Raw genomic sequence first — 13,065 nt, 5'->3', positions numbered from 1 at the left:
TGCAGAATGTGTCTGATGCGTTGTGCTAGCACTGAGTGCAGTGTGAATCGTAGCTGTCTGTCACCAACATTTTTCGTTCAAAAACCTGTCCAGCTCTGGTGTTGTCTAACAGAACATTTACCTGGGAGGTGAAGTCCTTGCTCTAAGGTCCTTCTCGCTGTAAGGGCACTAGAGTCCTAATTTCTCACCTTTTGGAATATAGTTTTGCTATTTTACAGAATTGAATGCAAATTTAATGGCTTCAAAGAAAGAATAAGGGACAGGGAGTGTACCCCTGCTTGAAGGACCATGCTGACCTGTGCGTCTTGGTTCTGGAGTAAGCTTGTTTGGTGCTGGCGTGGAGATTTCTGCTCTCTGCTGTGTTTTCATACAGGCTCCTTGGTCAAGCTTAGGAATTATTCTTAGGAATTATGGACTAGAAATAGGCACTTAGAAGTTCAGGATTCAGATCCTGCCCATCATTCAGTCCAGCTAGGAACTGGACGGTGATTGTTGAGAAAAGATGGAAAACGTTAACCATAAACACTCACAAGCTAGGCAGCACATGCCAGAATAAGGTATTGGCAGTACTGAAATTATCTCTAGACAGTTTGTTCATCAGTTTTCCAATGTTGTTCTGGGTGATGTTAAGTAATGGCTTGTGGAAAAACTGACAAATACAGCAATTGTATTTGAAAACGCAGTGTGCCGTTAAAAGAAACAAAATTATTACAGCCAAAGGGAGTATAGAAAAAAAAACATGTAATTTTCTTGTAATCTGTTTTCTTTGTCACTTGAACAGTACTTTGTGTACAGGCATATTGCAGGCACAACCACTTCATTCACTGTGCAGCTGCAGCTGTTCCTGTTGGGTTATGCTGTGCTGTCAGTTCTGCAAGCTCTTCCTCAGGCAGTCTGCTTGACAATATCTCTTGCAGCAAAGCTGCAGCTGACTTCGGAGTGCAGGGGCATACAAAGAGAAAAGACAAAAAAAAAGTGCTTGAGCATGTTAGGAATTACTACTCACAAACATGAGTGAAAGGTCCTTTGGAACACTGACAAGGAGAACTCCTTTTTCTGGCATGGAGATTATTTTCTAAAATATGTACAGAAGATTTAGTACATGTTTCATGCTTCTGCACTGACAAAACAGCTGAACCTATTCTGAGTTATGACTAGATGAAATATGATTGGTTAACTGCACGTTAAATCCATGCAGATGTGCTTTAGAAGATGGTGATCTTCTGAGAGTAGAATTTCTTAAAAGTCTAGTTGACAAGTCTTTTTCCTAGAGCACAGAAATGATAAGATAGCTTCAAGGTCTAAATTAGGAGTTGACTTGTGCAGAATTTAATTAGTGAAAATGCTTTACAGGATTGCCTCGTTACTGTCACTATTCAGAAACAGTTACAGGCCAAATCTTGCCTCCTGGGCCTCTGCTTGGACCTCAGAAACAAAACCTTACTTTTTTTTTTTCTTCTTCCTTTTTCTTTTCCATTTAGAAACCAAACAAACAAAAAAGAAAAGTCTGAGTGTTTTAGAAATGGCTTTTGATGTTTATTCATTACAGTAGCCTGTCGTCTTTGTGCAGGTCTATATACTGCAACCTCTACTAAATCATTCTTGCTCTAAAGTTGCTGAAATTTATTGGTGACTCTAGCCACCAGTGCCATTTTGTTATAATTTTACAATGTTTTAGTTGAATATTAAGCTATTCAGAAGACCTCAAATTTTCCCATTTAAAATATTTTTTATAGAAATGTTTCATCTACAGGTAGACCTTCATTGACTCAGCACTTGAAATTAATATGCAAGAGAAAACAGCTGAATTAACAGCACCTTCCATTCCAGCACAAGGGTTTTCCTTTGCTAGTATTTTCCAGGTTAACTGGAGGCATATGAGAAAGATGTCTTTTAGTCTGCCCTGTTTCTGCCTGGGTATTTCAATATGTCTAATGATGTAGTCTTAAGACTTTATAAGTTTTCATACTACTTTTAAAGAAAAACCATTTTAGGAGGGAGAAGTATGTGAGCTTTTGGTTTTTTTTAAACCTAGAAAGAATGCCTCTATCAGCCAAATGTTAAATTAGATATTTTTAAGATTTAGTTGTTAATATTTGTGGTTAAATTAAAGCGTTGTTAGTCTGGAATTCATGCTGTTAAATGATGTATGTATATTGTAGTCAAACAGTATTAAGCTTGAGTGTAAATCAAAATTATTACAGAAGTACAAATCCTAATATTAAAAAAAGCCCTTTAATCACATAACTTTATCCACACATGCTTTCAAGTTACTTATATGCATGAAGCAACTAATTTTGAGTATAAATCTTATATATTGGAAATAAATGTGCATAATACTACTTGGGTTGACTTAATAAATATTAGCTGCATGGTGTTTAGATTTTCATTCCTCATTTTGTAGCCTTTGAACACGTTGTTCATGCATCTCTTTGTGGCAAAAGAAGAATATGCAGCTGGATGTTCGCAAGAAATTGTTAGGTGAGTTCATGCGTAACTTTCTGTAGCATGGGCACTCTTCTACCATCATTTGGAGAGGCTATTGAATTTAAAAATGCTTTAAGGTGATCACTGGATCAAAATTAAATCTCTATAAACAGTCTCGGAAGGTAATAAAACATAACCCTGCGTTAATCAATGTACACTGTTGGCTTTGAAACCAAGCTGTTGCAGTTCCAAGTGGTATGGTTTAGCTGTACCTTTGCTGTAATTTTCCACAGACATAGTACTGCAGTGGCAAGGCAGATTGATATTTCTTTTTCCTAAATTTCCACTTGTAGAAATCAAAGCGCATGACTGCGCAGGAAGCTTAAAAAGCTGTAGATGTTTCTGGAGTATGCTTGTTCCTGGGTAATCTATTGATGGTTTGTTAGCTCTTGATTATATGGTAAGGCTGCAAATGATACAGTACAAACAGCACAATATATGACTGTGTTAGCTCAGTACTCAAATATAACCATTGCTCAGGTTATTTGGTATACTCAGAATCTGCTTACATAAACGTGAATTGCACTTGGTGCTGTTGCTGTTGAATTTACAGTCAGCTTGTCATGTCAAACCAGCTCATCCAGATGCCAGGTCAGAGACCGGCCAGCAGAGATCTGGCATCTTTAATTTTTTCACCACTGGGGGACGGATATAAAAAGGAGGATGTTTGAAATCTAAGGATTAGGAAATTAAGAGAGAAATAAGGTAGGGAAAAAAAAAAGTAAAAGAAATGCCCAGATGAATTTCATATGCTCTTATTTGTCATAAAATATTTTTAATTTTTGAGCCATATTGACTCATGAAAGAAGATTAGAGACACTGGAGGAAAAAATGGTGTATATTAAAAGACTAGGTGCTGTATCTGATTGATGGGTGTAACGATGAAAGACTGAATACACTTATTTTATTTGTCCAGGAGAGCTTTTATCGCAGTACCAGAACTGCAGTTTATACTTCTCTTCATACCAGCTGATGAAAATTTGGGTAAGAAGTTAATGCAATTTTATTCTTAAAATAATGAGAACAGCATCAAATCTCATTATTGTTAATATGCACTGTGTTAGTGAGCTGCTTTGATTTTTTTTTTTTTAAATCTTGAGAATAGTTACAGTTTTCTAAACACACAAAAAAATCTTAAAGTATCCTCTAATGGACATACCTTGTAAAAGAGGTTTATGTGGTTACATGTCCACTCCAGCAGTCCATTCAGCAGTCTATCCATTTCCTGCAGTCTTTTAGTTTACCAGAAACAGATAGGCCCTCAAACAGGAGCAAAGATCTCCAAAATAAATTCCTACAAGTTTTCTGAGGATTTCTGGCTGAAGGGAGTCAAGAGATTGAAATCAGTACTTGTACTTTGAGAGACAATGACTAATAGGCCACTTGGCATGTATATTCAGGTTTGGGGTGCTGGATTAATTAACAAATGAATCCGGTAACAATTTTTTCACATGTGTATACTACTGACATTTCAGCTTTGTTGCTTACCCTAAAAGACTTAGAGCATTATGCCACCTGTGGTTTAAATTCAAAACTCCATTTTCCTCAAAACAATTTTGCTGGTAATTTAAAAGCTAACATAACAGAGGTTCTCTGTTGCTCCTAACAGATTTTTGTCATTCACAGAGCCAGACATGGGAAATGTCTTTGAAGAGATGATGACTGCTCCAGGTTCAGCAGTGGGTACAAACTTTACCTTGCTTATGTGCCCCAGGCATTGGTATCACCCGCAGCTGTACGTTCGCAAAGCAAGGTAACGTAGTTTCTCCCTTCTGCTTCTATGAGCAGATCTGTCTGGGTTAATTTGAAGAATTTTCTTTTCTGGTTTACAGCATCAGTATCTTAGTTAAACTGTTGTGGTTTTCCTTGATAACCTAAGTAGTTCTATGATTATGCTGTTTTTATTCTACTTCATCACAAAAGCAATTGTATTTTTTTTAAAACTAGGTTGCTTTCTAGAAAGAATACATTGTTTGTTGGTGATAATTGCTCTGTGATTCTGCTGGTTTAATTGCATTGCTGCTTATTTTAATAGTTTCCAGGTCTCTTGCAGCATATTCCAACTTATTCTTAATTTTCTCTTGCTATGTCATATTCTGACCAGTTGAGCAAAGTCTAAATAGGAAGGCCTATTATCTAAAAGAATTAAATAAAAGCAAGGAATCCCTAGTTCCAGTAGTCTGTCTGACACAGAGAGTAGTCCTCTTTCATCTCTTGTACAGTTTTTTCTGTGTAAGGACTTCATACGTTCACTGTCCCAGAGTTTCAGGGGAGCAGGCCTCCTGAGCATTGCTGAGAGAGCTTAAGAAAATAACGGGGTAACCCTTTTCCTTCCATCATGTCACCTGTTTCAGTGAGCATGGTTTGGAGCAATGTGCCTTTAACACAGCCCTGCCCTTGTTTTGGGATTCAGGTCATAAATGTCATGAAAAGTTAGACTGAATTATTTTTTTCTTTCCTATTTGCTCAGCTGCCTGCAGTGTACACCAGGCAGAGATGCAAGTTTCTCTCGCAGCCTTGCCTGTTGATGTCTACCTGTATACTGACTACTACCACTCTGTGTTTTCCTGCCATTTGAATTCTGGCAGCTTTCTGTGCTTGTGCCAGCGTTGGGTACAGTAAATAAGTGTGGAGTTTCTGACGCAATGGGGCCTTCGTTTTTCTGTGTAGGTTGCTGGACCGTAAATGCTGTCATTGCTGTGTGGATGCTTCCTTGTAGTGTGGTTGAAATGTAACTAGTACCTGTTGCATTTTGGTTCAGTTGTTTTCCTCTTCACGATGGGAAGAGTGCATGTAGGGTAATGCTTTATGAAGTAATAATTTTATTTGATTCTGATTCATTCTGGAGTTGCTTTTGTTCGTTTTATAAGTGTTGCTATGTGGTTATGTAGCAGGATTATGATTAAACTAGCATTTCTGGTCCTCGCAGTGGGAAGTGAACTTCAGGGAAACGCGCATCCCTGGGTCACCACATCATACAATACTGACTGGGGGGGTGTCTTTATCGACCAGTGCTAACAGATGGTAATGCCGCATTAGGCGTGTATCTCTGCCTGGTAAATCCACACCTGTTTGTTTATGGGTTAATTCACACTGACATCTCGGACTGGATTCTGACAGAAGCCTGTCTCTCAGGGAGATGTTCTACACATACTTAATTTTGCCAAAGAGGCCTGAAAGAAGTCGGCAGATTGTGCTCTTCATGCTATAGTTTTAGTCAATGTTTGCAATATCCTGTCGCTTGACTTCTGAGCATTTCAAGAAAAAGGACTGAGGCCTGACCTTGACCACTTCACACCATCCTGCTATAGGTCTGGATATTTCAGTATGTTATAAAATGAGCTACAAACTAACTTGGTCTAAAATTTGTAGGCATTTCATGAGTATTTCATTTGAGCCTACCATCTATCAGTATGTGAAGGAACCTTAATACTGAGAAGTTATCAGTAGGTCAATTAATTCCTGAGGATTTAAAGTTTTTCCATATGTCCTGATTCCAACTATTATGTTTGTTTTTTATTTAATTTGAAACAAATTTTTCTTTTGATGGTGACTGGATATTATCAATAGAAATATTTTTGACATGACTGGAAATGTCACATAGACCATACCAATAGCCCACACAAGGGATACCATCTTGCCTGGGATTTCTGTAGTTTGTTATGAATAATAGAATTATTTACTTTTGTTTGGTGGAGGCTTTTTTTTATTAGAACGCTAACCAGGAAGCTGTTTTTTCTTAAATTACACAGTATGCGGTGATATAAAATTCATACTTTAATAGCGTCTATCAATAGATTCTCAGAGTAAGCTAAATTGTGTTTGCAGTAGGCGCTTTGCCTTTCTTTTTCCTCTGTATTCACCTTTGTACTTCACTGGCATCCATAGTAACGTTCAGTGGAGCCCTTTAGCGACTTATCTATGAAAGTTGTCCCCAGCCACCTGCCTAGCAACATGTTCTGGGTCAATGACAAGAGATTAGGGTAATCTCTGCTCCCTCTTCCCTTGCTTATGGAGGGGAAAAAAGAAGCTGTAAACTGATGCTTTGCTTAACGATTAATTCTGAAGTTATTCTCCATCTCACCTCTATAAGTGAAATAAAACTGTAGTGTGCCAGAACATAGTCCACTAAGCTATTATATTTAAGTTTCTTGATGATATCTTATCTTTAGATCCTGTCGTTCTTGGTTTTGTACCATATATGTAAGAACTCGTGAATTTGCAGGCCTCGGGAATGCCTTTATTGTGCCTGTTCTCACAGCCTAGGAATTTTGTAGTACTTTTATATTAAAAATCTATTCTGTTTTGTTGTTTGGTTTTTTTTTTTGTTTTGGGGTTGGTGTTGTTTTTTTTTTTAAGACTGTGGTGCTAGTGGAGGATTGCAGAAATAAAAATTAATTCTCTTCCTCCAGTTTCCTGTGTGCAGGGATATGAATGGGCTTATGTGGAGCCCCATGGCTATCATGAGGTCAGTCTCTCTGCACACCACGACCCGGCAGAATTGCCATCTGCATCCTGATGCGTGGCCTTGTGTCATGTCGTGTTTTACGGAGCAGAATGCTGTAAGGGACTTGGGGCAATCAGCAGAACGTTCTGTCTGGAGACTGTGTGCGTGTATTATCTACCCCAGTCAAACATCAGGTTTCAATTAGTGTACAGTGTCATTCCTTTACCCCTAAATTGGTTTGGTTGGTTTGAGGTTTCATAACGCATTATCAGATTTGCTATGCTAATTAATTGTGTTGAAGCAGTGAAGTTCTGGTAATAGAAAACCTTAGTGCAGCTTTTCCCTTGAGATATGCCTCCGAAGGAGGGGAAGGCTACTCTTTTGGTTTGAGATATAATGAACGTGAATGACTGTAAATTTTTACAGGGTTTCATTGTTCTTGGAAGTTCATTTTAGTTGCACTTTTTGAATTAATTCTACATCTAATTGATGGTGTATTATATTTTCTGTACTTTTAATATTTTTGTGTATAACTTATTACAATGAAGACTCTCACTTAAACAGTGAAAAGGAATGAAAAAGCATGGAGCTTGGAAACTTGTCACCCCTGGCAGCTGTTTTTGGCTTTGAGTGGGCAGTGATGACACTCATCTCCACCGGTTTCTCAGGTTGGCTTTCTTAACTTAAAGCCCGTATGAAAGAATCTGGCGACTGACCTTCAGAAACAGCATTAAATAATTTAAACCTCCTGCCAGATGGAGCGGTACTGTGGCTTGGGACACCCTGGAGGCCGCAAGTTAAGCATTTATTCACCCTGCCAAAAGGGCCGTTAGTAAGGTGTGTGTGACAGACACCTGGTCCTGGCTGCCCATCGTGCCCCAGCACCCGCTGCACTCCCTCGGGACGGAGGGGTGGTCAAGGGCGTCTCTCGGCACTGTGCGGGGCAATGGCAGCAGCCAGGGTAGGGGGAAAGGGAGCTTTCAGACAGACAGCCCCAGAGTCAAAAAGCAAAAACAATGTTCATATGAAAGGGGTCGCTGGCCCCCAATAGAAAAGTAATCCTACACAGAACATCACATTCATTATGGTGTGTGGGGGCTGCAAAAGCCATCTAGATACCACCTAAATTGTCCTTCAGTTTTACGCTAGAGTCAGTCAGTGCTTGGAAACTCAGACTGTGCTTGATGAAATTAGGAATACATTTTTTTGGCCCAGTTGTGTTAACTTTAAGGCTTCTTCCAAGACCAGAAACATGTAAAGAGTGGAAATGAGAATCAGTTGATTTTGTTGTTCTGAATTGCTGGATATGCAGAACTAAGATTTCCAAATTACAGGTACAGATTTTTAGATGCAAGCACGTACAAACTGGAGCAATAGGAGCCAGAAGCAAAACACAAGCTTTCCTAGAACTGTGGGAAGCATTAATAATTGTTCCCGATGTCTTCAGATGCATGTTTCTACAGTATGTAACACTTTAAAAGTGAGCTATTTAAGAATATTTTTCTATTGACATCTTATTTTGGGGAGGCAGAGGAGAGGGTACCCTGGCGGAGCCAAGGCCAGGCCCGAGTAAGGCCTAGACAAGGCTGTGGCCGCGCTGTGCGGGATCAGTAACGGCTGCGGGAGCGTCGGGACCACCTTCGGAACCGCGGGGCTCCTGCGGGGCTCGGGCGGGCCCTGTGGCCGCCGCAGGGCGGGAACACCTCAGCCCTTTCGGCAGCCGGGGTCCGTCCGTCCACCCGCGCCCGGAGGCGGCGGCGGCGGCGGCGGCCGCTAGAGGTCAGGAGAGCCCCGCCGGAGGAGGCGGGAGCGGCGGGCCCGCGCTTGCCCGCCCGCGGCAGCCGCCACCGACAGGGCAGTCGCCTGAGCGCTCTGCCGGTGAGGGGGGCGACCTGCTGTCTAGCAGCAGGCGGCTGCGGTGGCCGCTGTTCCTCGCAGCAAGCGTAAACGTATGCCTGTGTCTGAAGCGCTTCATTTAATTCCTGTGTCTTGTGGGGCCCGTCTTTCTCCTTGTGCGTGTGACATCTGAGGTAACCCAAAGCATGTCCGGTAGCAGCCTGCTTACGGAAGCCCTGAGGAGAAAGGGTTTCTGTAACTCCACAGCCCAGGAGCAAAAGCCATTCCTTCTGATGGCCTACCACAACCCCACTTCTCTCACCATGTTTTTAGCTGCAGAGCTGTTGGTTGGACTACTTAATTATTGAATTTTTCAGATAGATAAATAACAAAGTGGTTTCACCTTGCTGAAAGTTCTGTGTTAGAGCTCCTTTGCCATTGGCCCTTGTGCCATGGTCACGGCACACAGGGCTAATGGATTCCTTCACTGCATTGGTAAAAGCACAGAAACTTCTTGTTTAGACTTAAGTTGACCCTGGATAAGAATTAACATTTTTAGAAAGTGATTTAATGGGAAAGAGTCCTGTTGCCTATTGAAATAAAAATCTGTGGAGTATGGGGCCTTATGTGTCTGACGCTGAACCTTGGGCTCCGGCTGGACATGGGCTGAGGCAGATTCTGCGCCAGCAGCGTGGAGGGTGGACTGGGGTAGCAGAGGCGGTCAGAGCCTTGGTGCGGCAGGTTCCCGCCGCTCCAGAAAGCCTTTCGTGAGACAAAGGGATGGAATAATTGCACTTTGGCCTTTGTATCTTCTTCAGTGGTGGAGCATTAACTTGACCTTACAAAGGCATAATGGCGCGATTTCTGCCAGGTGACTCCCACGCTGCTGTGTGGAATAACAGTCATTTAGCCAATACTCAGCACTATTTCTCCCATACAAAAATGATCTAATTTTTACATTTTTTTTTCAAAAGGACTGATTTCCTGAATTGCACTGGTGTTGCTTTTTGTGATCTCTGCCAACTCTAACCAAGTGATGGTTTGGCTCACTGAATATAGATATTATGAGGCCTAAAGCCCAGGTCCACCTGGTCTGAGGTGCCTTAGGCAAGATATTCTTGAACTGGGCTGCCCCCATATTTTGTTAGGGAAAGACAGGCATCTCCATTGGGCAATCCAGATCTGAGGTGGGTTGTTCTGGCTTTTGGAAGTGGTTCTTTCTCCTCTGGTGCAGAGGCTCCCAGCTTAGTTGTGTTGGGGATGTGTCCTAGGTGAAATTACTTATTTGCGGGTGGAGGCTTTGGATCAGGTATTTGTAGTACCTGTCTGTATGCTAACAGAGTAGAACAGAAGTATCAGTACCTAATCTCTTTTTTGTAGGTTGGAGGATTATGATGATCTCCTGCCAATCTGGACATGTCAGAGTGAGACTCTGAAGGAAACCTATAGTGAATACTTCCTTGCTGATCTCATAGAATGTCAAGATGAAGAAAATCAGGCTGTTGTTTGTGAGGTCAGTCTGCCATGGTTTTGTCTAATCATAACATCAGTGATGTTGCACGTGAATGATGGTTTAGCAAATAAAAAGATCCAAGCTCACTTTTGGAAGGTAGAATTCATGATCTGCATACATGCAGTGCCCTATGCCTCGCATTTTGTGTCTTTCCTTTCTTTTGGAGTGGTATCTCCTGTTAAGTAAATGAAGTAGCAATTCCAAGTGATTGTATAGGTTCTTTTCAAGTAACTGGAACAGGCCATATTGAAGAAACCATGTTGCCATTTTAGACGTTTGCATTATAGATGACCAGTTTTCATTCCCGCTGAAAATTAATATTGCATGTGAAAACTAGTAGCCAGTAATACTTTCACAGTTAAAAATGCTAAAGATTTTTTCCATCTCCTGGCTCAGGTAGTCAGATTTTTGCTGAACTGAAGACAGAAACCTAGGAATTCATTTAAGTTATCCTGCTGAAAATTCCTGGTAATATATTCCTGTATTAGTAATTGTGCATGGTATAGTATGCTGATAGGCAACATAACCTACTTAATTCCAGAAGTCTCCTTTCTATAGCAAATGATTTTATAAAACTTTGACACATAATCACTACCATTGGAAGCCAAATGGGAAACAATAAACCATTAGTGTAGAAGCACATTACGAATGGCTACCTTTATAAATAATACATTTCAATTGTACATTTATAGCTCAATATGATAGCAGCAAAAGGTGTTTCAGGCCCTCATAGTTTACGCTTGCCGCTGCTGCAGATTGGAAAGACACCTCCATGCGAACCAAGATAGATGCCAATTTTCCCTGCAGAGAATGAAGCTGGCAACCTCTTTTTGCACATATGGTAGATGGATTGGTTAATCAGCCTCTGCTGAGCCTTGGGCCTAAAATTACATAGCAGCCAGACAACTGCAGCGACCCAGCTTTTGTTCAGTTACGCAAACAAGGCAAACAATCACTTGTTGTTTGAGAGGAAAAAAATTAAAGTTGTTTTTATTATTTTTATTTTTATTGGAGTGCTGATGGCCTGATAAAACAGCTATACAAATCCAGCTGTTGAGTGTGATTATGTTTATAAAGGAGGCTTTCATTAAGTGTATTAAGGAAAAAAAAATATTTTGATTGTGTGTATTTCACCAGAAAGTTGCACATAGTACTAAAAATCAAAGAGCTTTCTTCTTCTAGATGTGTCTTAGCTTAAAGGCAAAAAAGCCTCCAGCATACCAATTCTCATTTTTTCACAGTGTATTTGTTTCTGAAGACTGCAACTTTCTGGAGACTTTTAGTAATGGCCATTTCAGCGTTGCAGGGATCTTATAATTTTCATACTTGCCAGGACATTTTTTTTTTTAAAGACTAGTTCTTAGGGTTTTTTTCAGAACTTGAAAACATTTAGTGCTTGTAATTGCGGCAAATAATATGTACAGTATACTGTATTAGATACTGTTTATATACTATATAATTGCTTTCTTGAATTAATAATTTTCATAAGAAAGTAAAATATACTTCTGAGTTTGAGCACAATTTAATTTACAAAGCGGTGTCTAGTAATTCGTCACCCATCATGGCTAGCTAAATCCAGATTTTATTTTAGCTGTCCTTCAAAGAAAAATCATACCTTTTTGGTACGGGGTTAAAATGTATGGGTTTTTTCATTTACTGTAACAAATACTTCATTAAAACAGTAGGTCATTATTTGGTCTATATATATAATCCTAATGCTCCTGCAAGTCATAGCTAACAATGGAATTATAACATCTAATATAGAGGGCGTAATACACATAAGGAAAAAAAAAAAAAGGATGTTTAACTTTTGCTAAAATAGTTCGTTTATACTTTTCTGTTATGCACAACCAGAGGTGTAACGCTGTAACTTCTATGTTTCAGCAATTTTTTTCTTCAGTTATGTGTCCTATCCTAAAATCACGAGCTCAACTTTTACGTATGTGTGACATTGCTTTTATATTTCAGGATGGCGACACTGCAGTAGGATTCATGAGCTTATGCTCTCAAGTAAATGTTTCCTTGTTTCAAGAGTGTTTTGACTTAGGGCCTTTCCATGGACTCTGTAAACCACATCCTGAAGATATTCTCAAAATGCCAGAGAAGCCGAGCATTCAAGAAGGTATCTGTGTTCTAAAATGATAGATAGATTCAAGGTGCATTTATTTCTAGCTTCTGAGTAGGTTTTGCAAAAGATTGGAAGAGGATATAGGTTTACTATCAAGAAAACACAATTTAATATATCAGTTTTGGAGATGGTCACCTGGTGTGTTTTAATTTGGGAGAGAAATTGTGATAGGCCTGGTTGCTGACTCAGATGAGAGAGTTGTTCGTGGAAAGCTGGTCTGTACCAGGTATGGGATAAACCTAGGTTTCAAGTTTCGGAAAGCTAAAGCATTGAGTATATTTTCTATCGGTTAGCTACAGTTGTACTATTAATTGAAAACTTAATTTTGAAATATGGTTCTGGTGTCTGTCAGTAGCTAAGCAGCTGGATAGCTGTGGCTGTTATGTTGTCCCATTAACTTGTGTCATCTTATTTCCATGTGGCACGACTCCTGCTCTCTTTGCTTATTGTTTGCAGCCTTCTAGGTTACAAGATTTTGGGAGATCAGGGACTGTCTCTTTATTCTGTTTTTATATTCAGTATGATACAACAGTGCATCCTCAAGCCACCTGACTGCAAATGATAAAAAACAGTAACATGGATATGTCACCTGTTTGTAGAACAGGAGCATCATGTAAATGATTTACAGTTGTCATCTTTATTTTTCAGTGTCAA

General features: G+C 39.9%; 1 protein-coding gene across 1 annotated transcript in view; it reads left to right on the top strand.

Annotated features, from left to right (window-relative positions):
• CFAP61 (cilia and flagella associated protein 61) overlaps positions 1-13,065 on the top strand; it is a 117,376-nt gene that overhangs the window by 4,018 nt on the left and 100,293 nt on the right. The window contains exons 4-8 of the mRNA XM_075089694.1: positions 2,405-2,481; positions 3,404-3,471; positions 4,114-4,240; positions 10,151-10,283; positions 12,252-12,405. Of these exons, the coding sequence (XP_074945795.1) occupies positions 2,405-2,481; positions 3,404-3,471; positions 4,114-4,240; positions 10,151-10,283; positions 12,252-12,405 (559 nt within the window). The remainder of the gene's footprint in view (positions 1-2,404; positions 2,482-3,403; positions 3,472-4,113; positions 4,241-10,150; positions 10,284-12,251; positions 12,406-13,065) is intronic.

This window comes from Phalacrocorax aristotelis, chromosome 3 (assembly GCF_949628215.1).
Source record: "Phalacrocorax aristotelis chromosome 3, bGulAri2.1, whole genome shotgun sequence".
NCBI classification, from domain to species: domain Eukaryota; kingdom Metazoa; phylum Chordata; class Aves; order Suliformes; family Phalacrocoracidae; genus Phalacrocorax; species Phalacrocorax aristotelis.
This window is presented reverse-complemented; position numbering and strand designations above follow the sequence as displayed.